Source organism: Ornithodoros turicata, chromosome 2 (genome assembly GCF_037126465.1).
Source record: "Ornithodoros turicata isolate Travis chromosome 2, ASM3712646v1, whole genome shotgun sequence".
Classification (NCBI taxonomy): domain Eukaryota; kingdom Metazoa; phylum Arthropoda; class Arachnida; order Ixodida; family Argasidae; genus Ornithodoros; species Ornithodoros turicata.
Window position 1 is genome coordinate 103,137,715 of NC_088202.1, and position 22,911 is coordinate 103,160,625.

Below are 22,911 nucleotides of genomic sequence, written 5' to 3' on the forward strand. Positions count from 1 at the left end.
GTCTATCATTTCATGAGGGAAAAAGTATACGGACAGTTCTCTAATCAATTTTTATTGCTAGACATATGTAACTCATTCTGTCGGCTTCCTTTCGATATCCATAAGTCCTTCAATGGATTTCTTACACCACGACAAGCCGGACCTTGTGTAGTCTGGCAGCAAAAGTGTGTGCTTGAACACATATTTCACACCTGCAAGTAAAGTTGTAGAGTGTGTTGCCTTTCTGTCACCCTCTTTCTGAAGGCATAAAATTAAAATACCGTTGTTCCAGGTGTCAACCATCCTAGAATTTAGTTCCGCCCGTTCTGGCACCTGCTGACAAAGTACAAAGACTGGTTGATACGCTCGTAGCAACGCGCTATATACACCTTGTCGAGGTACTGCTTCAACTGTGGGCAGTTTTTCGCAGACTTGTTTATCTGCTCAAGCGTACGAGAACTGTCGCTGAACACGCCAGACTTTCCTGCAGCATACAGTGTGCCTCCGAGGATGCTTAACTTTAGGATGCCCCTGAAAGAAATTTAGGATGCTTCTGTGAGACGATTATATTTTTCCTTGTAGTAATATAAAATATCTCGGTGATAGTAGATCTACTGGATGCATAATCGGCGATTGAATTCGACGGCGAGATATTGTACAACTGTATCACTTTAAGAAGAAGTTTTTGACGCTCCTATACGTAGTCAAATCTTTCCTATTGCGAATACTGGCAAAAACGATAATGGGGACGTAATGCATCGCGTGTCGCAAACTCTGTGACCTCCAATGTCTCATGAGCAGATACAGATTCCAAAAAATACTTACTTAAACGCCATCCCGCTTTCTTCAAGTTTCAGACGCGAACTACAATGGGAAGACTGGAAGTTAGGAACAGCACCCGCGGTTCAAGCTGCACGAACAGCGATACCGAAAACACTTTTCTGCTACCAAAGGACGAATCGCGGGCTGTCCGGAAGCGTCACCGGCGTCACCCGAAGGCCGGAAGCATGAGAAAGCTTGGATTGGATTGGATTTTTGTGGAAAATACTAGTATCGCCGTTGTTGCCAGCATTAGAGGCATAAAATCTGACAGTATGTGAATAGCTTTTTACTCATGGTTGTGTACCAACTACCCCAAATTTCTACCTTGGTGAGTAAGTGAATAGAAGGCTCCCCAACCTCTGCACTGTTCGATGGAATGTTCAGTGAAAGAAACTGGAATGATTGTCTGCACATCCTCTCAAGCATACTAAATGCATCCTACTAGAGAAGGGACAAGGCGTAGGCTAGAATACCCGAGACACGAAGAAGAAGCTAGTCTTCGTCATGACATCTCCTGGCTTTTGGAACATCTTTGCGAAGAAGACGTTAAGACGACACAACAAATGTGTGTCCTTCGGTGTTCCCCACCATCATTCAGATTTCTCTTTGCTGAATTACATTGATATGTCATTGATCAAGACAAAATTATAAATAAATGAGGCCGTGTGCAAAGATGCCAGAAATGGTGATGCATTTAGCTGGATATTTAGCATTCGTACATTACAAGAATGTACCCTTAGAAATACGATATTCCATGTCAAAAGCTCCAACACATCAAAAGATCCAACAATGGATCTTTCGACCGGGTTGGATCTCTTGCGCTATAGGCGCTAATATGAGGACATCCCTCGTGAACCAGCTTATGTGGCGCTTGATACTGAATCAGTACTAAATGTTCTGGTCGTCATCTTGGAACGTCTCCTGCACAGCAGAAACTGCTTCGTCGAATGCCTCCCGTGGCCTCTTCCTACCTGTTCGCACGTCTGTTCGGACTCGTACATGTAACGATTTGCAAGGACTAGCGCCACATGGGTGCACGGTACTGAACATGCTCAACTGAGAAAATGCCCAAGTTTAAAAATAAAATAGGCCTTCTTCCGTCGTGCCCATCGCTATCACTAAATAATTTCTCATCGACCATCTGAACAGATCTGCAGCAGATACAGCACCTGGAGCCCCCTCTACCAGCCACGTGTTAACATTTGGGTAGTAACTTTGGGGCGGCTCTCCTTCTTTCCTTTGGTTAGACTTGCCTCGCTAAATGGTATCCACTAAAGCGAAGCTTATTACAGTCGCTCAGTACAGCGCACCTTTATTTAGTGGCTCTAGGTTAGACAAAGTTACACTGCGCATTCTTAATTTTTTGTAATGGAATATGTATGAGACGCGACAAGCTTGCAGGGCATGACCCTAGTCAGGCAAACCTTGCCGACATAAAGGAGGAGTCGAATACTCCCAATTTCTCCCGTGGGTTTGACACTTTTACGGTTGCTGGTTTTTACGTTTTTCTTTTCTTTTTCTTCTTTTTTTTTTTTTTTTTTTTGTTGTGGGTTTTATGTTTTCTATCGGATGGGTTTGTGTTCTCTTTTGATACATTCTTTGGAATTCGAGAGCGAGGTGAAATTGCGGTGCTACACGGTCATCCTTATAGGAAGGGCCCGTAATAAATAATAGTGAGTTCTAGCATACCGTACCGGATAGCGTCTTGGTTCTGCGCAATGCGCAAAGCCCTGCTTATGTCTTGTGCGTGCGAAGAAACACCAACACTGTCCCCGTGCGCAAAGGCGACAGCGCACGTTATAGTAAAACTCAATATTAACTGTACAGCAAAATACGCAGAAATCCACCCCTCTCACTACAGGGCTTTCTAAACGACAATCTAAAAAGACTTTACGTAATATTAAGCTACATGTATCGTCATGTCTACTGTTCAATGAAAGAAAGGTCTAAAAAATTGCTATGTAGTTCTGCATTTTGGAAATGTCACTTTCGTTTCGAACGTTTCTGCAGAGTGTACTATTAAAGTTGTGCAATGAGCTCTCACAGACATAATTTCGTTGATCCCAGACAGCCACCAGGCCAACGGGACGCCACCTCAGTATCCACGACAATTTTAATAGAAGTTTATTATCAGCTGTACCGTTTGTGAATAGTTTATGCAAATACAGTGACCAACGTAGCTGTGACCTACCTCTCCGCGTGTTTTAACTCTATACATACCCCCCCCCCCCCCACCGTAACCATAACAATACCATAACCGTTCAACCATCACGTAACAATTCAACAAACCGACAACCACTGAGAATACATGCATGCGGAAAAAGAATTTCGCAAAAGTCGGCGATTTTGGCATGGTTCCAAGCCAGGACACATTGCGACATTGCACCGGGACATCTTCAGCACTAGTCGAGTGATGTGCATTCAGTGATGTGTCATTGACCGCGCTATTTTGTCCAAAAATTTGTCCAGGAAGTTCATGGGTCAGAAACCGTGTCATAACAACAGGCAGCAATTTTGGCTATTTCTAAGGCCAAATAGAGCAGGAACAGCCGCAACACCGTCAAATTGCTTAGTGAAGGCAAGCGAGGATGCGCATTCTTCACTACCAGCGCCTCCTTTAAACTACCCAACATTTTGCACAGAGCCGGTAGGGGACATACGAGGGTGGTTCCATAAGTTTCCGGCCCGAGGTAGAAAATGCACGCGAATTTGAAAATGCGATTAAGGACGCGTGGCGCCATCTGTTGGAGGGCCGGAGCACCACCCTCAACCCTCTCCATGCTTTTGTCGGTTGGAGAGCGGCATTTCAAACAGCCAGGGTGCACTCACCAAGGTAGAAATAACTGACGTATTGTCAATAAATCATTTAGTTGAGAGTCTGCAGTTCCGCTGTTGTGTGTTTCTACCATTGTGTCTCCGTCCTCTCTTTGGCTGCAAGATTTTACTCAAGGGTGCACTCTTCAGTTAAAATGGAAAAAATCGAGTACCGCGCTGTGATAAAAGTCTTGACAATAGAGGGACTTTCGCCTAAAGAAATTAAAGCTCAACTGGACAACGTGTGCAGGGAAGCCTCTCCGTCGTACACAACGGTAAAAGACTGGGCTAAGCAGTTTCGACTGAGGCGAGAGTCCATTGAAGATGATCCACGCGATGGTCGTCGAGTGGAAGTGGTGACACAAGAAAATTTGTCTCTTGTCGAGGAGGAAGTGCTGAGCGACAGGAGTCTGAAGGTTAAGGAAATCTCAGAAAGGCTGGGGCTTTCCAAAACAACCGTTTTTCGCATCATCGGCGAGGGCCTTCACATGAAAAAGATCAGTGCGAGATGGGTGCCACGACTTCTTTCGTCAGTTCAAAAGCAACAGCGCGTCGTCTGTGCCAAAGAGTTTTTGGAGCTCTGTCAAGAGAACGAAGAAGAAATATTGAAGTCAATTGTCACAGGGGATGAGACTGTGGTGCTCTACTATGATCCCCTTTCGAAAAAGGAGTCGATGGAATGGCGCAAACCAGGAGAAGCACCCCCAAGAAAAGCCAAGGTCACACAATCCACAAAGAAGATCATAGCAACAATATTTTGGGATTGTCACGGGATCCTCCTCATCGACTTCAAAGAGAGGAACACCACAGTAAATGCGACTTATTATGCTTCACTCCTGCACCGACTGCGAGACGCCATCAAGGAAAAGAGGCGCGGCAGGTTGAGTCGAGGTGTCCGGTCTCTCCAGGACAATGCCCCTGTCCACACGGCTTCTGTTGCCAAGGCTGCACCGAAGGAGTGCGGCTTCGAAGAAATCCACCACCCACCCTACAGTCCAGACTTTGCACCGAGTGACTACTTCCTGTTCTCAAACTTGAAGAGGGATCTCAGAGGACGGAGATTTCAAAACGATAGTGAGGTGCAAGGGGCAGTTTTCCAGCATTTTGCGGACAAAACTTCGGACTATTTTTTCAAGGGTATAAGAATGCTGGTTGAAAGGTGTCAAAAGTGCATCGAAGTTAAGGGTGACTATGTCGAAAAGTGATACACTTGTTTCGTCTCTATGACTATTAAAAGTTGGTCGGGCCGGAAACTTATGGAACCACCCTCGTACGACGGTGGCTCCACCTGCGTGGTGCAAGGGGCGGATAGTTATATCTGTGAATTGAATCTTTTGATCCCGATGGATCTTTTGACACGGTCGTAGCATATGACGCTTTTGAGCTTTGGTCTCTCTTGTCACGTGACTTTTTGGATTTTGACCCGTTGGACCTTTTGAAGCGCAGAAATACCATTTCCAAGTCTGAAGAAAAGATGAATATGAAAACGGTCCAATTATGAAAAAGGTCCAAAACCAAGGTCAATTGAAACTCTATGTAACGACAGAAATTGAGGAGGTCAGGGCATCCGGATCCCCCCTCCCCTAAATCCGCCCCTACTAACAAGTGACTAAAGGGCTGTCGTGGGTGGGCAACTATATAGGGCCTTCATGCGTCTCTATCTGTCGCCGGTCATTCCTTACTTTTTACCCTTTTGCAAAATTTCATGCCGAACGTCGTAGTCTTGTAGGCAAACGAAAGGTCTAATTCCATGTTCATATCAGGTTCCGGCTTTACGGTGGCATAGGCTTGAACAACGGCACCTTGGCGTCATGTCATAGGATCAAGTGTTTTTTTTTTTTTTTTTTCGACCCTCTCAAGGGAGTTTTAGAGTGAAATCCATGTCAGACTCGAATGTTCGTTGCGGCGGTAAGAAGGCGCGTGATAGTGGTTTGTCGGAGTAGTCGCATCGTCGATGGTCACGATGGAAGGCAAAATGTTACGGCGAAAAAAAAAGTTTAGAAAAAAAAGACACCTTACAAATTAAAAAGCTGTTTTCCGGGAAAATGGCATTCGCTCCTAAGCCCTTTCGTACCTAACAAAAAGGCAGTTATTATTGGTGCCCGAGCTGATTTGTTGTAGGGTTACGGAAGTTCAACCCCCCCACCTCCACCCGAAATCATACATTTGTATGTATTTGCGAGAGGGAACCGAGGAGAAACCATCCTCCCCCGTGCAAAGTCCCATGGAACCCCTCCGAAACTTTTTTTATGGCTACGCCACTATTTGCCCACCACAACATGTGGTCCCTGGCGTGCGTGGTTCACGAAACTGAAAAAAAGAGAGAGAGAGAGAAACGTGCTGGACGTGTACAGTAGACAATGAACAACTCCTCGTCAATCCCTTTCGTTCGAAATATACGTATATTTTGCGAGTTTTCAGTATTTGCCTGTAGGCATCGGCAGCGCGGAGGCCGAGCGCCGGGGGAGGTGCATATTACGGGAGGAGGCGGTCGGCTCAAGTGACGTTTTGTGACGTTGCTCAGGGCTGGCTATAGGAAGCCGCATCTCGATGCCGGGGAAACGGACTGCCCTCTTGACGTCACTTTGTTCTCAGACAGACGTCGCGCGCGCGTCCTTCTCCGCGGGAATGCTTACGTGCGTGGATTTCGTTGCTTTCAGAGGCCTACAATAAATCATACCGCTCTAGCTGCTGGAAACTATTGCACGGCCTGATAAAGTTCGAAATACACTACCGTCTGCTACAGAAATCGACCAATCGATGCCTGGAGAGCAGGGGCGCCGTAACGGGGGAGGGGGGAAGTTGCCCCCCCCCCTTGCTCCAGTAAGTACACATTGCCGTTGCAACACAATCACAAATTATGATTCCTTTTTGTTTCTTTATGCTCCAGAAACGTATGGTTTCTGGGCCAAGACAATGTAGTTGCGGGCGTAGGGTGCGCACAGAACTAGATACAGATCCCATACAGTGGACCCCCCCCCCCCCCCAAATAACATTCTGCCCAGCCCCCCACCCTGGAAAAAAATCCTGGCGGCGCCCACGTTGCAGAGCTAACTATCCATTTAAAGCATTTCTTCGCGCAGTGCAATTCTTGACTGAAGTAAAAGCGCCAAACAACACAGGACGAAACTGACGAAACACACCACACGGAAGCGCACTTGCAACAAATGTGTATTCACAGCACACACCTACTATGTATACAAACGCAGAAAATCCAGTTCTTTGTCACACCAAGCAACAATGAGCAACTTACACACACTTTTCCGGATTCTTTTATCAAGAACGCTTCTAATATTGTTTAGCGCTTTTACTTTCGTCACGCAATACCGACAGGCCCAACGATACGTCCTTTCGGTGTAATTCTTCCCCAGTGCACTGGCATACACTGTGATCCACCAACCATGATAAAAATTCGTAGTAAATACCGTGGGCAGCGGAGAGATAAGCGGTCAAGGGATTTTTTTTTCTGCCAGTAACATTTGCCACATATTGGTACCATGTTTATTTCATTTCAGTTGATGATAAAGTTTTTACCAAATATGCTGGACCAACCAGCCCACACCATCTCATTGTTTAGAATCCGAACCCACAGAACAAACACGCGCGGTGAGCGCGGGAATCAGAGGTATCTTATCAAAAACGAGGTCACCCGAAACGACAGGCAGGGAAGGAAATCAATTTTTGAAGCGTTTTGCAATCCTGTCTCGTGCGGCGCAGAGCCGTGGATAGTACAGCTTGGGACAAAAGCTTACGGAACACGGCGCTGCCGTATTTCTTCATCCGCGTGCCCCCTGCTATAGACACCAGGGAGAGGTCGAATAGGAAACAGGTGACCGGCTGTTCTACCCATCCTATCCATCTCTTAGTCTGTAAGTCCACTCATGTTTGTTGCTAGAGAAATGCGACACCCGCTGTTCCGTAAACTTTTGTCCCAAGCTGTACCAGTGCTCTGTATACACGGCTCTGGTATGGCGTGTTAATATAACCTTCTTTCGTCGAATCTTGGCTCTCAAACTAAACCCTGCCACCCTGCTCCAAGTCCTTCCCCCTTCTTTTTCTTTTCTTTAGCCTACAAAAAAGAGACGGTGCCAAGGACGGATTTCGTGGATTTTCGGCGAATTTATTTCAGCAATTGTCGTTGCGTTACGTGTCTTATCAGGTGCTATACTAAGTAAAATGACCACCAGGAACCCATATCCGCAAGGAAAACGTTAGGTTGAAATTTCGGAGTTAAATTCAAGAAATTAAATTTCTATCAATCGAAATGAAATAAAAATGGTACCAATATGTGGCAAATGTTCCAGAAAAAATCCCTTGACCGCATGTGTGCGTTGCCCATGTCATTTACTATGAATTTCTATCATGGTCGGTGGACCATATCCATAATAGCAGGAGCAGCTGGCACAAATAATTACATAAGGGCTACACCAGTACTTGAAAAAAAGAAAAAAAGAAACCTCACTGCCGAAGTGGAACTCCACCAAGTATAGATCCACCTTTTCGTACTCATGGCGGACTTCCAAAATATCCCTTAGTGCTGTTACCCATGGACTACACACAAGGCCGGCGAGAGATATCACGGGCCCCGGGGATGGGTCAGGCGGCCCTCCTCACGTCTCGATAACACAGTGCAAGTATTTCTTCTTTATATGATTACGACAGGCCTTGGGTCCCGCTGGCCCTGGCTGCCCCTACCCTCTGGCCGGCCCTGACTACACGACACGTCACCGTGACTGACTCAAAAGATTCTCCACCTCCCACCGCGGATGTGTGAAATGTTGTTTTACCCGCCACGACTCTAGATTTCAAACGGTTGGATGACGCGTACACGTAGTGTACAGGTATTGCAACAGCCACGCATTTATATACGGGCGACATGACACCCACCAGCAAAGCTTCCCCTGCTCTTTCGCGTAGAAAAGAGAAGAGGGAATGTACTCTTCTCACCAACAACATCGCAGAAAATAACCATTGTATGCAAACTGCTGTTCACACGAGTCATTTTAGCCGCCATCCCAATTAATGGAAAAGAAGCCGAAGTTTCCTGGGCGCTCGCGCGACTGGCGCGCGCGGTCTGAAACACAATGTGCCCCATTGAGAGGCTTTGAATGATAATCAATCCAATTCTAATCCCTGCCACATTGTTTTCACATACATCCAGTTATCACATCTACTATGAATATGCCGTGAGTAAGAAGCTGAAGGCAAACGCGCGCTGTTGTGGTTACACGCTTCCCCAATATTACAGGTTCTTCAAGGTGCCATGTGAATACTGCGTGACAGTGAAATCGTGTTCGTATTTTGGCTGGAGCCTATGATGCCCGTTGTCGTCAGCGTCTCTCGTGATAAACAAAATCAACCGGAATGTTTGACGAGATCCAAATGGGGAACGCCTGCCTCCGAAACTACCGGCCCCCGGAAGACATCATCACCTGCAATTTCGTCGCGGAGGCAGGGGATGACTCTCGGCGAGGGAAGTTGTATCCTTCAAGATACCAAATAACGTCCTGGAAGAAAGTGAGTTGAAAGTTTCACCGAATTATTTCTGCACCACGTGGTTGCGGCGGCAGCGATGTCTCCGTCTGCTCCCGCAGCATAGATATGGAGGGCATAGGGACAAGGTAGTACCTTAGGTAGCACCTCAGGGATGAACTGTATCACCAATGAACAACACCGAACAGCAGAGCAGGCAGGCCCAGCGGTGCTATAACCAGTGATTTATCCAGACGCCCAGAAAAATATTTCGGGACGGGTTCTACGGGAACCTACATGGGAGAGAGGACATGACTATCGTTTTCCCTCTCCCAAATACAATATCAAGTACGATTTCAGGGGCGGGGGTTTGAACCAATGAAACCCCCTTGGCCACGCCACTGCAGACTTCTCCTACCACTACCCCCCCTTTCTCAACACCCTCCACCAAATGTTTGGCGACACCCCCGCTAATGGTGGAAAGCAACTGTCCTTAGGCTGGAACATAAGGACGATCATGTTCAACAGATGCCGCTACCTCGTACTTGTGTCCAGAGCCGTTTATAGGGAGAGTTTGGCCATTCTGTGATCTTCTGCCGCCCGGAGATGGGGGAGCCGCCGTGACGTCACAGACGTCATCGCCCCGCCCACTTGACCGGGATGAAAAGCAACCCGCGGCGGCACGGAGGAACTTCAAAGCTGTGCCTCTGCTCCAAAATGGCGGAATGGGAGATTTCAATGCGATAGCCCTGATCCAAAATGGTGCCACTGGCCTTGGCGCCGCCCATCGTGTGACGTCAAATGGCGCGCTTTGGGACAGGCTCCTCCCAATGGCCAAACTCTCCTCTGCTTGTGTCCAGAGCAGTTTATGAGGAGAGTTTGGCCATTCCTTGATCTCTTGCCGCGCAGAGATGGGGACTCGGCGTGACGTCAGACTCGTCATCGCTCCGCCCCCCTGGCCGGAATGAAAGGCGAGCCTGGCACGTAGAGATGATTTCATGGCTGTGCCTCCGCTCCAAAATGGCGGCACTGGTCTTCGCGCCGCCCGTCGTGTGACGTCCCAATAGTCCAACTCTCCGAATCTGGTGCTAACCGTCAGAACAGCCCCCCCCCCCAAAAAAAAAAAAATCTCGCAACAATCCATAAGTGTGAGGTAATTATAACCAGCGGTAAGGACGCGGGCAAAAGGAGTAGAGGGAGACAAACGCATACAAACAAACCCCACTAAAACACCAACCAGAAAAGCACACAAAAAAAAAAAAAAAAACGCCATAAAAGAAGCAGATCTGGCCGTCAAACCCCGGGGGGGGGGGGGGGGGCGAGCCTGGCACTCGGGCGAGGACGGGAGGAGTCCAGCGGTGCCCGAGCCGGAAACGAACGACCATGTGCAACGTGTAATATTTATTATGTGGTTGCCAAATTCTCGGTAGGTACATGATGGCAGCAGGGCATATGTGAAGAAGGGTTTCAGAGGCCGAAAGTATCGCACAGCCGCGTAAGGTATAGCAAAGAAAATATGCGAAATCTGGAAGCTACAATCGGTTCGCTGTGACCGGAAACGAAACTGAAATGAACGTACACTGTTTAATCCGCGCTTTTCGGTGATTCCGGTTGACGACGAGCAATGGCGCTACCGGCGCTGCGCTACGAGCACCGACGAGCACTTTTTTTACCCTCTCTCTCATTTAATCTTTATAACTCTTTATAGCCTCTCGACCCCTCTGCCAACGCTTTCGGTACCGTGTGCCGTTCTTTCGCTTCACAATGGCAGTGCGTTCAGCTTGCAGTGTTTTCTTGTGAAATTACATGAGTACACCACACGAAGATGAAGTTCAAGAGCATCTAGGATTACAAAACTTACCTACATGTAACCATGTCCAGCCTCGTTCTCTACACGAAGGTATGAAGTGACTTTTACGGCATGACAACCGCGAATGGAGTAGGGGACACTGCACGTATTTCGTGTATGCTACTGTGCCCCGTATGCCCATGCCTTCGGTGGAGTACACTCACAGTGCTTTCTTTGGGTTTAAATAAGGACATGTATGTGGAAAAGGGGCGTGACATCATGTGTGATGTTATTAGTGTTTTGTGGCCAGCTGTCCTCTTTGGGCCTCTGTCTTGTGTCTTTTATTTTTCTTCTTCGTTACTACACGTTCACAGAAGGTCAGTCTCAGCATTTTCATTGGGTCTAAATGCAGGTGCATGGGAGTGCGACAGCCTGGGACTGTCTGTTTTGTAGCTACCTTCTTGTTAGAGTAAAGAGATTTCGAAAAAAAAAAAAAAAAAAAAGAAAAACAAAAGGAACTTACAACCTGATAGAAAATCACTGTCGCGTAATTTCTGGTGAACTGTATTTCAAGCTGAAAAATTTTGTGTCTTCGTGCCATTACAGACTGTTTTGTGGACAAGTGTCCTGTATACACATGCTGGGGGTGTCAGCGAAGTGGTAGGAATCGTGTGGGAACTTTGCCCATGTCATTCGAACCCGTAAACGCCCCCTCTCCCATCCGTCTTTGCTGTAGTTCTCCTGAACATCATCGCGACATTTATCGGATTTATCTTGGCCATTTCAAAACGTTGTCGAGCGGTTGGCTTTTCTTCGGCGGCACCAATCCGTTGCCAACGAGCAGCCACGAAAAACTGTCTTGTGCAAAGGGTAATGATCCACTCACGACCGGCGATTCGCTCCTCTACTGTCATAGAAAAACATGTGTTGAGAGAAAGAGGGACATCAATATTTTTGTATTAGCTTCTTTTTGAAGCTAATACCTCCTGCTGTTCTCATCCCTCCTACGACTGGATGCTGTCAAATTTGGCAATGAAAAGCAGTTGTGGAGCTTCACTTGTTCTAGTATAAACTGTAAGGAAGGTTGGACATGTTGCTACACACTTAGTAGTAACGTTGTGAGGGCTATAGCATTTCCATTGCACTCTTGAAATTTGAAGCCGTCTTGAATGCAGCCTAAACAAACAATTTTTGTTTCATTTCAAGGCAATCCTGGCATTGCTTCAATATATCAAGGAGTGTCTTCTTGTTAGAACAGTCTCATGCCGTACCACTCTAATAATAAACAAAGTACTAATCAGATGAGGATTATCGAGTGTATCAGCAAAAAGTGTGGTTTGTATAGAAGTATTTCTTGGCTTTTGTACTACAGTTTTTATGTATGCCCTATATTCATATTAGGAAGGGAGTTGCCTCAGGACAGAAGCCGCCGATATTTCGAACAGAGACTGTTCTTCTTCTGGGCTGTTCTTCTTCTGTTCTTCTTCTTCCCAGAAGAGGACAGTCTCTGTTCGAAATATCGGCAGCTTCTGTCCTGAGGCAACTCCCTTCCTACATCTCTACCGGTTCACTGGATTTCTACCCATCTACTATATTCATATTCCCCTAGGAAGGCATATGCAAAAGTAGAAATGCATTGAGCAGATGACTAATTGGATTCATAAGTCAGTCAAAACCAATGTCATCAATAACGACAACCTTTCAGGGGGCTCGTGTTTGGCTGCCAGACCCTGCTGATGTGTGGAAAGCTGGCGTAGTCTCCAGGGGATTTGATGGCAAAACGCTAGAAGTCGAGTCTGAAGATGGACAGGTACACACCCTTATTTTCTTTTTTGTTGTGGCGATACATATAACTCTTACACATTGATAATGTACAAGGGGTTGAATCTGTCAAAAACAGATTAACAAATGTCAATATGAACTAGTTAAGCTGTACTTATCTAAAAGAACATGTGCAAACAAAATATAGGTGATGGTTCGGATGTCTTCTATATTGGTTGCACCTTTACCTGTGTTAGTCATCCTTCTTGACCTAGCAGTATCGCTTCGCAACACTGTTTCTAACAAATGAGGCTTTAAATGGGAAATAAAATTTTCTGAGTAGTTCAGTAATTAGTTGAAAGCATCTGCAGTCATTAAACCCGTTAAATCCAGTCTTTTTGCCCATGTAACATGCAGCATGATGTCATCACAATTACCAACCCGGACAAACTACCACCGCTTCGGAATCCCGAAGTTCTGATTGGTGGCAACGATCTCACTTCGCTATCATACCTACATGAGCCTGGAGGTGAGTTTCTTTATTGATGTCCCAACTGAAATGTGAGGGTTGCATAGCTACTGCTGTAGCATTATGCTGTCTACATGCGGTCTACCAATATTCCTTAATATTGCTTCTTCAAGTTCTTGTCCGTGTTTTGTGCTCCGGTTTTATTCAGTCATGTACCAACAGGCCCATTCTGCCATTTTGATGCTTCTTCAAAGTTCTAGATGCACAATGTTGTCTTGAGTCAATGCACCCTAGTCTGATGCGTCAATATAACGAAAAAGCATGTTTTGTTTGACCACAGTGCTGCACATACAAGTTAACGAAGATCATAACGGGGAGGAGAAGGGTTTCTTAAAGGGACGGTCTCGTGCAGCCGGGGCGATTCCGGAACTTAGCCAAAACTAGTTTCACGAGTACTGTACACATACAACCGTCAAAGTTTCATTCGGAATAACCAAGTCGTTTTCGAGGAATTTGTCGAAACGTGCCGTAAGAGCAGAGGACGAAAGCTGCGCTTCTCTCATGCATACGTCACGTATGCCGTCGGCCTGCGGGTGCGTCGTCATATCAGACACTCAGGCATATACCTCCGCGAGCGGAGAATGTAGTCCGAGCATTGACTGTGGGGTCTCCCATAATGTGGGGCACAATCAGATACGTGGAAGCTAAGTCATGTGTTTTCTTTCCGCGAGTATTTAATTCGGTTTTTAAATAAACACGTTCTCCTTCTCCATGTACGTCGTCAGCGACACTTCATTTCGAAGCATGATCAGTGCACAACGGGGAGTGTAATGGAAGCTCGCGTAATATATTTTTGGTCTGAGCTGTAATGCGACCCCGCGCGCCGATGGCCAGCGACTTCAGATTTGTGATTGCGGATGGGGTTGTTCTGCGACTTTTAACTTGTTTCTGAGGATTAACATAGCTAGTTGTTCTAAACCACCATGCTTGCCACTACTTAGAATGCACATTTTTCACCTGAGAACTGAAAGAAAATGTACGAGAGTTGCTGCGGTGCCCAGTAACTTCTGAAAGTCGTCTGCTCATGCCGATGCACTAGCACGCGCAAAAGCAGACTATTTCTGTATCCTATCACGGACTTACCCGCAGGGCAACGTGGCCGTTCTTATTGTTGCCAACACAGATCGCGGCATGCTCTGCAATCTTTATCAATTTAATTCGGTTATTTAATAACTGTGGCGTGTTTTGTCGGGTAAATTAGCAATATTCCATTTTCAACAAAGGGCAATCGAATGGTACACTTTATGAAAGGGGCAGGGGGTACGAGACCGTCCCTTTAATCATGGTCAGCATTTTGTCAGTGTTTTCACACATTCAGTTCAACACAAACATGCTTTTACCTCGGCAATGTATTTTGGTGATGTATTTGGGGTTCGGCAGCAGCTATTCTACTTAAGTGTATACATCTCCCTTTTACAGTCTTGCATAATCTGCAAGTGCGGTTCTGCAATAACAATGTCATCTATACATATTGTGGTGAGTAAATTTAGAAAAGGTCGTTTTTGATGGGAGTTTTATGTGATACCTGTTCCTACTTGCATTTGCCCTATCAGGAATCATCTTGGTTGCCATCAATCCATACGAGGAACTTCCCATCTATGGCAATGACACCATCTTTGCATATCGGGGGCAGGCCATGGGGGATCTTGATCCCCATATTTTTGCAGTTTCAGAGGAAGCGTACACAAAAATGGAAAGGTACTCGCACATGGAGATTAAATTCTCATAACTGCAGAATGATTATACGAGACTGTCAGAGTGTCTCGCACATTTTTTTTAACAAAAAAAATGCACTGATACGGTGTGCCTCTTCCTCCAGAGAAAACATGAACCAGTCCATTATAGTCAGTGGAGAGTCCGGCGCTGGAAAGACAGTGTCAGCAAAATATGGCATGCGTTACTTTGCCACGGTTGGAGGTTCCTCCACAGAGACCCACATTGAGAAGAAGGTCTTGGCATCGAACCCTATCATGGAGGTAAGGAGAGTTTTTCACAATTCTAATACGTACAAAAGTAGTTGCCCTTTGGGCTACTGAACATCAATGCGAGGAGTGTTGTGAACAAAGTGGCAGAGCTAGGAGTATTATCGTTTGATTGCAATATTATCGTGATAACGGAAACTTGGTTAAATAGTCAGACAGGCAATAAGGAAATTTATTTTTTTGCAAGTTGTGACTGAGGTTCTAGAGAGGGAGGAGTGGCTATCCTCATAAAGGATAGCTTGCAATCCACACTCAGCTACCATGCTTATGAGAGTGAAATGGTTTGGGCAACCCTTTCGTTGTGCTGCTCCATCTTTACTGGTTGGGGGAATGGATAGGTCTCCCAATGCTAGTACTGATGTACTTAATTACCCAGCTGATTTTCTTCAACCACGTTCACAGGAATTGTCACGAAGTTTTGACTGGAGACTTCAATCTACCTCACATCGACTGGGATAAAATGGTGCTCACAGAAAGATGTGAACATCCCAGCTTTCTTGTTGACATTGCTTTTAATAATAATCTTGCGCAGGTGGTCAGAATGCTGACACGAAGGGTACAGTTGTGTGTCACTGCTTGGCGTTCTGTTTATGTAGAATGAAGCTGTTGGACTGGTAGAAGACATAACAGTGGATGGCATAAAAGAACTGACTGTGTTGTCCGTTCTTTTTTGTCCAAACCCAGGCTGTTTTACATTATGGAATTCCTCCACCAGCCCACTTGCATTTGCAAGTGTTGTCAGATTTAAAAAAATGATTTTACTTGTTAATCTTGACTTATACAAGTGTGTAACTTGACTTTGTCTTCAGTACTACCTGCCTCGCCCTCAACTGTGGGCTGGCAGTATCCTTCAGAAAAAAGAAAGTTTCACTTAACTTTGTTTTGTTTTTTATGTCCAGGCAATAGGAAATGCAAAAACAACACGAAATGACAACAGCTCGAGGTTTGGCAAATACATTGAGATAGATTTCAACACTAAGTTCAACATCATTGGTGCCAACATGCGAACCTACTTGCTCGAAAAATCACGAGTGGTATTCCAAGCACCTGATGAAAGGAATTACCACATTTTCTACCAGCTCTGTGCCTCCGCTGATCTCGATGAGTTGCAGGACTTGCAGCTGGGTAAATATGCTCTGTGAATTTCGCATGGTTATGTCACTGAGAAGAAAAACATACGTTTAGTCTAGTGTTTCTCTCTATGATATTCTGCTTGCTATTATATGGTCCGAACTGAAATTTCTAGGAAGCCAAACCATGTTTCACTACACCAACCAAGGAGAATCTCCAACGATAGCGGGCGTGGACGATGCTCATGCATTTCAAACAACTCGCAACGCTTTTACACTTCTAGGTCAGTACTGAGGATTTCGTTTTCATACTTAATTGCTATAGTTTCCTTGGTAGGTGGTAGACTCTTTTGAAGTCAAATATTTCATATACTAGTACACTTAAGGAGGAGTGCTAGATGCACTTTACATCATCTTCAAAGCAATTCCAGTTGGACTAAGTAGTCCACACTCATTTACAGTCTCCGTCCGATTTTTCAGACTCTGCGGGGAGCGCGCAAAGGTCCGAATAATCGAGCAGTCCGAAAAAACGAATTTTGCTTCAAAAGTCAACTTTATTATTAAGTACTAGTAGGTCGGAAAAAGTTATCGAGGCTTCCATCTCTGCCTGATAACATCGGCTTCTACTTGCATCTACATCTACAGCTGCTACTTTACGAAGCGATATTGTATACGGGCGAAAGTGCCGCAGTCGCCTTCATTAGTTCTGAGTTTGACAGGTGCGCTGGGAGACGGCGAGTCGTCGATTTCCCGAACACGTGGAGTTGAACATATCAGGACAACTTCTGCCAACATTAGGAGTCACCATTCTGCACACATTCTGCACACTGCATTCAGCTTCACCTAACGCCTGCATGCTTTAGGTGAAGCCTGCTTTACTTTGCGGGTGGACAGCACGTGCTCGGCTTCGTGAAGCGCCACGACCGGACTCCTTCACTCAGTTTATTGAAAAATGAATAGTCACTGCCTCAATTTTTATATTTGGTTTCCTTGACCTTCGCATTGCGTCTTACGCACGCTGTGAGCTGGCGCTCCTGGGCTGGGCAAACTGTGTCAGAAATATAGAGCGACGGAGCTGTACGGCATCCGAAATTTTTGATGTTGTACATTACCTCTATGGGGGCCGTGGCCGTTCAGGGAACGTGAATAATCTGGGTCTGAATAATCGAGCATGTCCAAAAAAATCTGTCGGTGACTGTGCTTTCTCTTGTCGCTGTCGCAGGAAGAACTGCTTCTGCCACAAAATCATCTTCATAACCTTTCCTATTATGTGATCCCTCTAGTTGTCAATTTCACGTCTAGTTACAATACCTGACATATCCATGCTCCTCACAATGTACTCCTTCAACTGCTTCAACGAACTGTTCACTGCCTGTATAGGAAGGGTAACAGTTCTTGCATCGTGCTTGTGGAAATGAAAGGTTGAACGTGTTAATTGCATACATCGCTGGGTTAGAAGGCAGCACCACATTGCGTATGCTGTAAATGGATACAGTGACACAATTATACTCTTAACAGGATTCACAGAACAACAGCAGATGATGATTTTTCGGATATTGGCATCAATCTTGCATCTTGGTAATGTCACACTCGTCCATGGAGGAGCAAAAGGTGATGACACCGAATGTTGCATGGTTCAGGTAATGCACCTAAATATAATCAAGTTGTTATGCTGTTTGGGTGAACAGTGTTGTGAGCTATATGTTACTACATATAAGTAGTACATATACAAGTATGCTTGGTGATTTGCAGCCTGGTGATCTACACGTAACCGTTATGGCGGACCTACTTGGAATTGACTGTGATCAAATTTCTGTGTGGTTGTGCAACCGCAAGATTGAAAGCATGAGGGAGGTCATCACAAAACCCATGACTGTAGACCAAGCGGTCTTCGCAAGGGATGCTTTAGCCAAGCATGTGTATGCTCGACTCTTTGATTGGATAGTTACTCGAATCAACAAGGCGTTAGCATCGAAGGATAAGGTCTTTCGTTTCATTGGTGTATTGGACATTTATGGGTAAGTAGTGCAAAGGGGCATATACAAAGTCGGGCTTATTCGTTACGGAGCAGAACTGACAGTCCCCTCTCTATTACAGTTTTGAAACTTTCGAAGTGAACAGTTTTGAGCAGTTCTGCATAAATTATGCAAATGAAAAGTTGCAGCAGCAGTTTAACTTGGTGAGAAATAGTTTTGCTGTTATTGATGTTCATTTGCTTAGCAGCTGTAACGCAAAATGTGCAGGAAAGTTCATCTGTGTGGTTGTTTTCCAGCATGTGTTCAAACTTGAACAAGAGGAATATGTCAGAGAGCAGATTGAGTGGAAGTTCATCGACTTCTATGACAATCAGCCAAGTATTGACCTGATTGAAAGCAAACTGGGTGTTCTCGATCTTCTGGATGAAGAATGCAGGGTTAGCAAGATTTCCTATGTGAAAAGTCATTTCATTATGGTTTAAAATTGAGTGGAAGGTAGAAAACTACACAAAAATATGGGAAGCTGTCAGCCAGGGATCAAGAACCAGTGATTCTGTAGCATGTTGTGGTGTTTTAAAGGAGCAAGGACGTGGCATTTAACATGGTCTGTTTTTGTCAAGCCTCACTATTGAGAGAGGCGGTACCCGAGACGGTGAGGCTTGACAAAAACAGACCATGTTAAATGCCACGTCCTTGCTCCTTTCGCTCGCTAAAATGCTTGCTCGCTAAAATGCTCGGGTACCGCCTCTCTCATCATACACCAGCTTGTCAGCGCCCTGTCACTTCTTTCAAGCCTCACTATTAGGGGCCAGCATGCAAATATTTTTTCTCTGTGGTGTATTTTCATTGCGCATCAATTTACCAAAACCTCCCAGAGAAAGCAGCTCCATCTCATTCTCTTACACGCTCTTTCAAGAGTGGAGAGTTTTTGGAAGGTTTGCAGAACAGAGCCACACGTGCACGTGCTGCCTGTCACCTGTGCTCATTGTTCATTCTCAGAAGCTCGTTTTATCTGTTGCAGAGCATGCTACAGCCAAAACAAAACAAAAACAAAATCGTGGGGGCCACCTCACTGCTCCTTTAACCATTTGATGGGTACGGGGGCACCAGTGCATCCGGAGGTCTGTTTGAATTTCTGCGCCACCTCTTTACGGCGCTGTTGCGCTGCTTTGGGAGTGACGCTTGGCTGCTTGAGCCTTCTCCAGGGAACAGTGGCGCCTCCGGGAGCTATTTTTACAAGTATACTGATAATACAGCCGAACCTCGATATAATGAAACTCACGGGGACCGCAATTTCTTCCGTTGTATCGAACATTTCGCTGTATCGAATTGAAGGTCACGAATCACGATCTTCGCGAGGACGTGCGCTGTACATGAGTGTCTAACTCCTGCTACGATACGGAAAAGTTTTTCTTGAAATATTACAACAACTACAAATACAGCGCCAAACAGCACTTACGACATTTTATTCTTGCGTGAAATAGCCGGTTATTCGCGTCTGCGTCATGCCTAGAAGATGCGCTGTCACGCATTGTTCGTACGCCGCCAAAGCCTCCGCACTGTTCTCCATATCGTGTCGCGATCCCGCACACTACAGTCACTACCACACACCTTCCAAGCACGTCTGTGGCAGTGCGTCTTCCGTAAGGTTCTTCGTTGCTACGAGATGTTTGTCCCCGTCAAGAAAATCTGGCTGATTTCGTCACGTAGGCCACCATGCGAACGAAGCGTTTCCCACACACGCGCGTTGGCGCCTTGCGTCTCGTGCTCTTTCTGTCCTGTACTTGGCTGCAACCGGACAGTTCAAAACCAGCGCAAAAAGGAGAAACCTCAGAAAGAAAATCCCAAACCTTCCAGTGACTCAGACTTCCTTTTGTAAGCACCAGATTCCTCCCGACCCTAATCGCAAGTGTCATCCTTCGCCGCGGCAACAGGATGCAGCTTGCGCCCTTTGTTTTCGTGACCTTGAAATCTGCTTTGGGGTCATAAACATTATCTCGTTCTTTCGCTGTATCGAGGCGGCGGCTAATAAGTATTTCGTTGTAGCGGGAGATAAAATACATTGATCGCTATGGCCCTCTGCCAGGGAATCCAAATTATTTCGCTCTATCTCGAATTTCGTTATATCGCATTTCGTTGTATAATGAGGTTTGACTGTATTGCGGGGGGGTGAGCATCGCCAATACTGCACACACTTGGCAGAGGGAAGCCGAAGAAGGCAGCTGGAGAGCAGGAGGCGTTTCGCCTGTGCCAACAAGCAATGCGGCACTCTCAGTTACGGAGGACCACATAATTCATATGCGTTGAGTACCACAAAGGCCTCTGGAGGCAGCAGTGCCTTCAAGTAGTACCACACTCTCGCGAACCTTTCCCGACAAGCAGAAAGACTCGAAACATCTTCTGTTATGCACAACCAAAGTGCAGATACGAGGGTTGATCAAAAAGTTCCCGGACTAGCCGTATAAAAATGCAACCAGATCATTCAAATTTCTGCCCTATCCCCCTCAGAATAGTTCCTTAGGAACCTACACATCGCTCCCAGCGTTGCTGCCATAGTCGGAGCACTTCCTGGAAGTCTTGTTATTCTAGCTGCTGAACCACCTTCCGTGATTCCACCTGGATCATCTGGACGTCGTCAAATCGGCAGCCCTTCAGCCGCAACTTCAGCTTAGGGAACAGGAAGAAGTCACAGGGGGCCAAGTCCGGCGAATACAGGGGGTGGGGAGCGACAATCATGCCGTTATGTGTAGGGTTCGTGGTTTTCGGCATTTTCCGAAAAATGCCGGAAAACACCCCCCGAATGATTTTTTTTCAGATTCGGAATATTCAGAAAAAATACGAATTTCTCGTGTCCTGACAGCTGCCATTCCTGGAACCGCAAAGGGAAATCCCCTTGGAATCTTCCTTTGTCGACTATTTCTCGAGCGTGGCATTATCTTCGGGCTGTCCCCTTGTTTCGTTGTGCGTAAGCGCTTATAGGAGGATTACCTCATCTGTTGATGAATCTCGAATGGATGATATAAAGCGAGAGTTTTTCGAATATGCTGCATGCCCTGCCCCTCAGGTGGATATATCTCCTATTCAGTTTTGGACGACCCGTTCCAGCACATGGCCTTTGTTATCGCAGTGCGCCTTAAGCATACTGGCTATTCCTGTTTCTAGCGCTAATGTTGAGCGCGCGTTCTCTAAACTGCATGTTATTAATCGCAAGGAGCGAGTCGCTATAACAGATGCGAGCATGATGATGTACGCTTGTGTAACGTCCGAGCAAAAACCAAGCGTTTAATGAATAGCAAAGTGGGCCCGCATACGGTGGGTCCAGATTCCAAGACCGAACTCAGAGCTCCCTGCGCGAGCTCAAGGTCATCAGCGTCTCGCCTAAGCTCTTGGCGATGGTGATGACACCCCTAAAGCAGCCAGCGGCTGCTACACTATCCCCTCCAACAGAAGAGCGTTCGCGTCCCGCGAACGTGTCAGCAGTGTTCGCCTGGTATCGTTGAGGCTGTCGCAGGGTCGCCCTTGGGCGTAAACGCATTGGTCCACAGCGACGGTCAGGACTCCCGTGGGAGTCATCGGATTGATCTTCAGGGGCTCCGACTTCAGAACTATCCTCAGAGATACTTTTGTCAGAGCTTCCGTAGTCGGGGTCGACGTTGCTTAGCAGTTCGGGCACATCCCCAGACAGACGACTGTCGGAACTTGCAGAGTCGGGGTCGACACCGCTCAGCACAGGGTGTGTCCCGTCATCCAGCGCGGTCGAAGGAGTGGTGTGGTGTGGGACTGGCGTTTCATGATCTTGCGTATCGTCCAAGCACTGCAGAGCCAGGTTTTCTTCGTGGGACAAATTGGGTGGAGTACCCCCAAGGCGCTCAGTATGACAGGGTAGCGTAACGTCACAATCGGAACTTCCGTCGCGGAGCGGGACGGTGTGCGGTGAGGAAGGGTGAGCCAGCGGAGCCAACGAGCGGTCTGCAGTGCAGCCCGGAGACTCAACCGGATAGGGTTTCAGGCGATTGTGATGGACGACGGGACGCTTCCTACGATGCTCGGCGTGCTGTAAGCGGTAGACATTGTGCAACTTCTTGAGAATGGTGTACGGCCCTTGCCATGGTAACCGAAGCTTGGCAGACTGTCCCCGCGGCACAGCTGGGCTGCGGAGCAAAACAGTGTCTCCTTCGGAGTACTTCACCTCGGCCGTCGTGCGGTCATAGTTTGTCTTCTGCCGGGATTTGCTCCGGACATCATTGCATATTGCTGCTTGACGTGCTGCTTGCAGGGATCGTCGAATAGCCTCCACGTCGACGGGTGCTGCAGGGTGAGCGTCGTGGAACGCGTCGACAATGCCATCCACCGGTAGCACGGGCTCGCGGCCGAACAAAAGGTAGTAGGGAGAGTATCCCGTGGAGTCGTGCACGCTAGAACGGTATGCCATCATTATCATCGGTAGGTAGGTGTCCCAATCTCGTTGGTTCTTGTCCACGTAAGCACTCAGCATAGCCAAGAGGGTACGGTTAAAACGTTCGACGAGGCCACCTGACTGAGGGTGGTAGGCGGTCGTTCTAGTCTTCGTAATACCCAGAATTGAGCACATGTCGCGGAAGACGGCGCTCTCAAACGATCGTCCCTGGTCAGAATGGATTGAACCTGGGAGCCCGAAGCGGGAGAAGAAGTGGTCGATGAGGCAAGTGGTAATGGCGTCGCTGCGTTGTGACGACAT

General features: G+C 46.7%; 2 protein-coding genes across 5 annotated transcripts in view; one reads left to right on the plus strand and one right to left on the minus strand.

The window, feature by feature from the left end:
* Positions 1-31: 31 nt before the first annotated feature.
* LOC135385880 (uncharacterized) lies at positions 32-988 on the minus strand. 2 transcript variants are annotated; one of them, XM_064615470.1, is made up of 4 exons: positions 805-988; positions 369-510; positions 261-312; positions 32-191 (listed from the first exon to the last, which is right to left on the minus strand). In XM_064615470.1, the coding sequence occupies exons 1-4, from the start codon at positions 813-815 to the stop codon at positions 73-75; spliced, it is 324 nt and encodes a 107-aa protein (XP_064471540.1). In that variant the 5' UTR covers positions 816-988; the 3' UTR covers positions 32-72. The 2 variants fall into 2 exon arrangements, with proteins under 2 accessions (XP_064471540.1, XP_064471539.1); XM_064615469.1 differs by having other exon boundaries at positions 261-315.
* Positions 989-8,660: 7,672 nt separating this feature from the next.
* The window catches only part of LOC135385881 (unconventional myosin-Va-like), a 40,075-nt gene continuing 25,824 nt past the window's right edge, over positions 8,661-22,911 (plus strand). The window contains exons 1-13 of one of the 3 annotated variants that reach the window (XM_064615472.1): positions 8,661-8,805; positions 8,864-9,132; positions 12,582-12,686; positions 13,055-13,166; positions 14,586-14,642; positions 14,720-14,864; positions 14,986-15,142; positions 16,048-16,273; positions 16,395-16,502; positions 17,737-17,858; positions 17,971-18,236; positions 18,316-18,397; positions 18,491-18,631. In XM_064615472.1, coding sequence (XP_064471542.1) covers positions 8,980-9,132; positions 12,582-12,686; positions 13,055-13,166; positions 14,586-14,642; positions 14,720-14,864; positions 14,986-15,142; positions 16,048-16,273; positions 16,395-16,502; positions 17,737-17,858; positions 17,971-18,236; positions 18,316-18,397; positions 18,491-18,631 — 1,674 coding nt within the window. In that variant the 5' untranslated portion in view covers positions 8,661-8,805; positions 8,864-8,979. Of the gene's footprint in view, positions 8,806-8,863; positions 9,133-10,781; positions 10,988-12,581; positions 12,687-13,054; positions 13,167-14,585; positions 14,643-14,719; positions 14,865-14,985; positions 15,143-16,047; positions 16,274-16,394; positions 16,503-17,736; positions 17,859-17,970; positions 18,237-18,315; positions 18,398-18,490; positions 18,632-22,911 lie in introns of those variants that run through there. The other 2 variants (XM_064615471.1, XM_064615473.1) reach the window with 2 other exon arrangements.

Coding starts and splice junctions, on each gene's coding strand:
- LOC135385880 (XM_064615469.1), bottom strand. Junction 316..368: donor TGAAGCAGTACCTCGACAAG/GTGTATATAGCG, acceptor GTACTTTGTCAG/CAGGTGCCAGAACGGGCGGA. Junction 192..260: donor GGTTGACACCTGGAACAACG/GTATTTTAATTT, acceptor CTTTACTTGCAG/GTGTGAAATATGTGTTCAAG.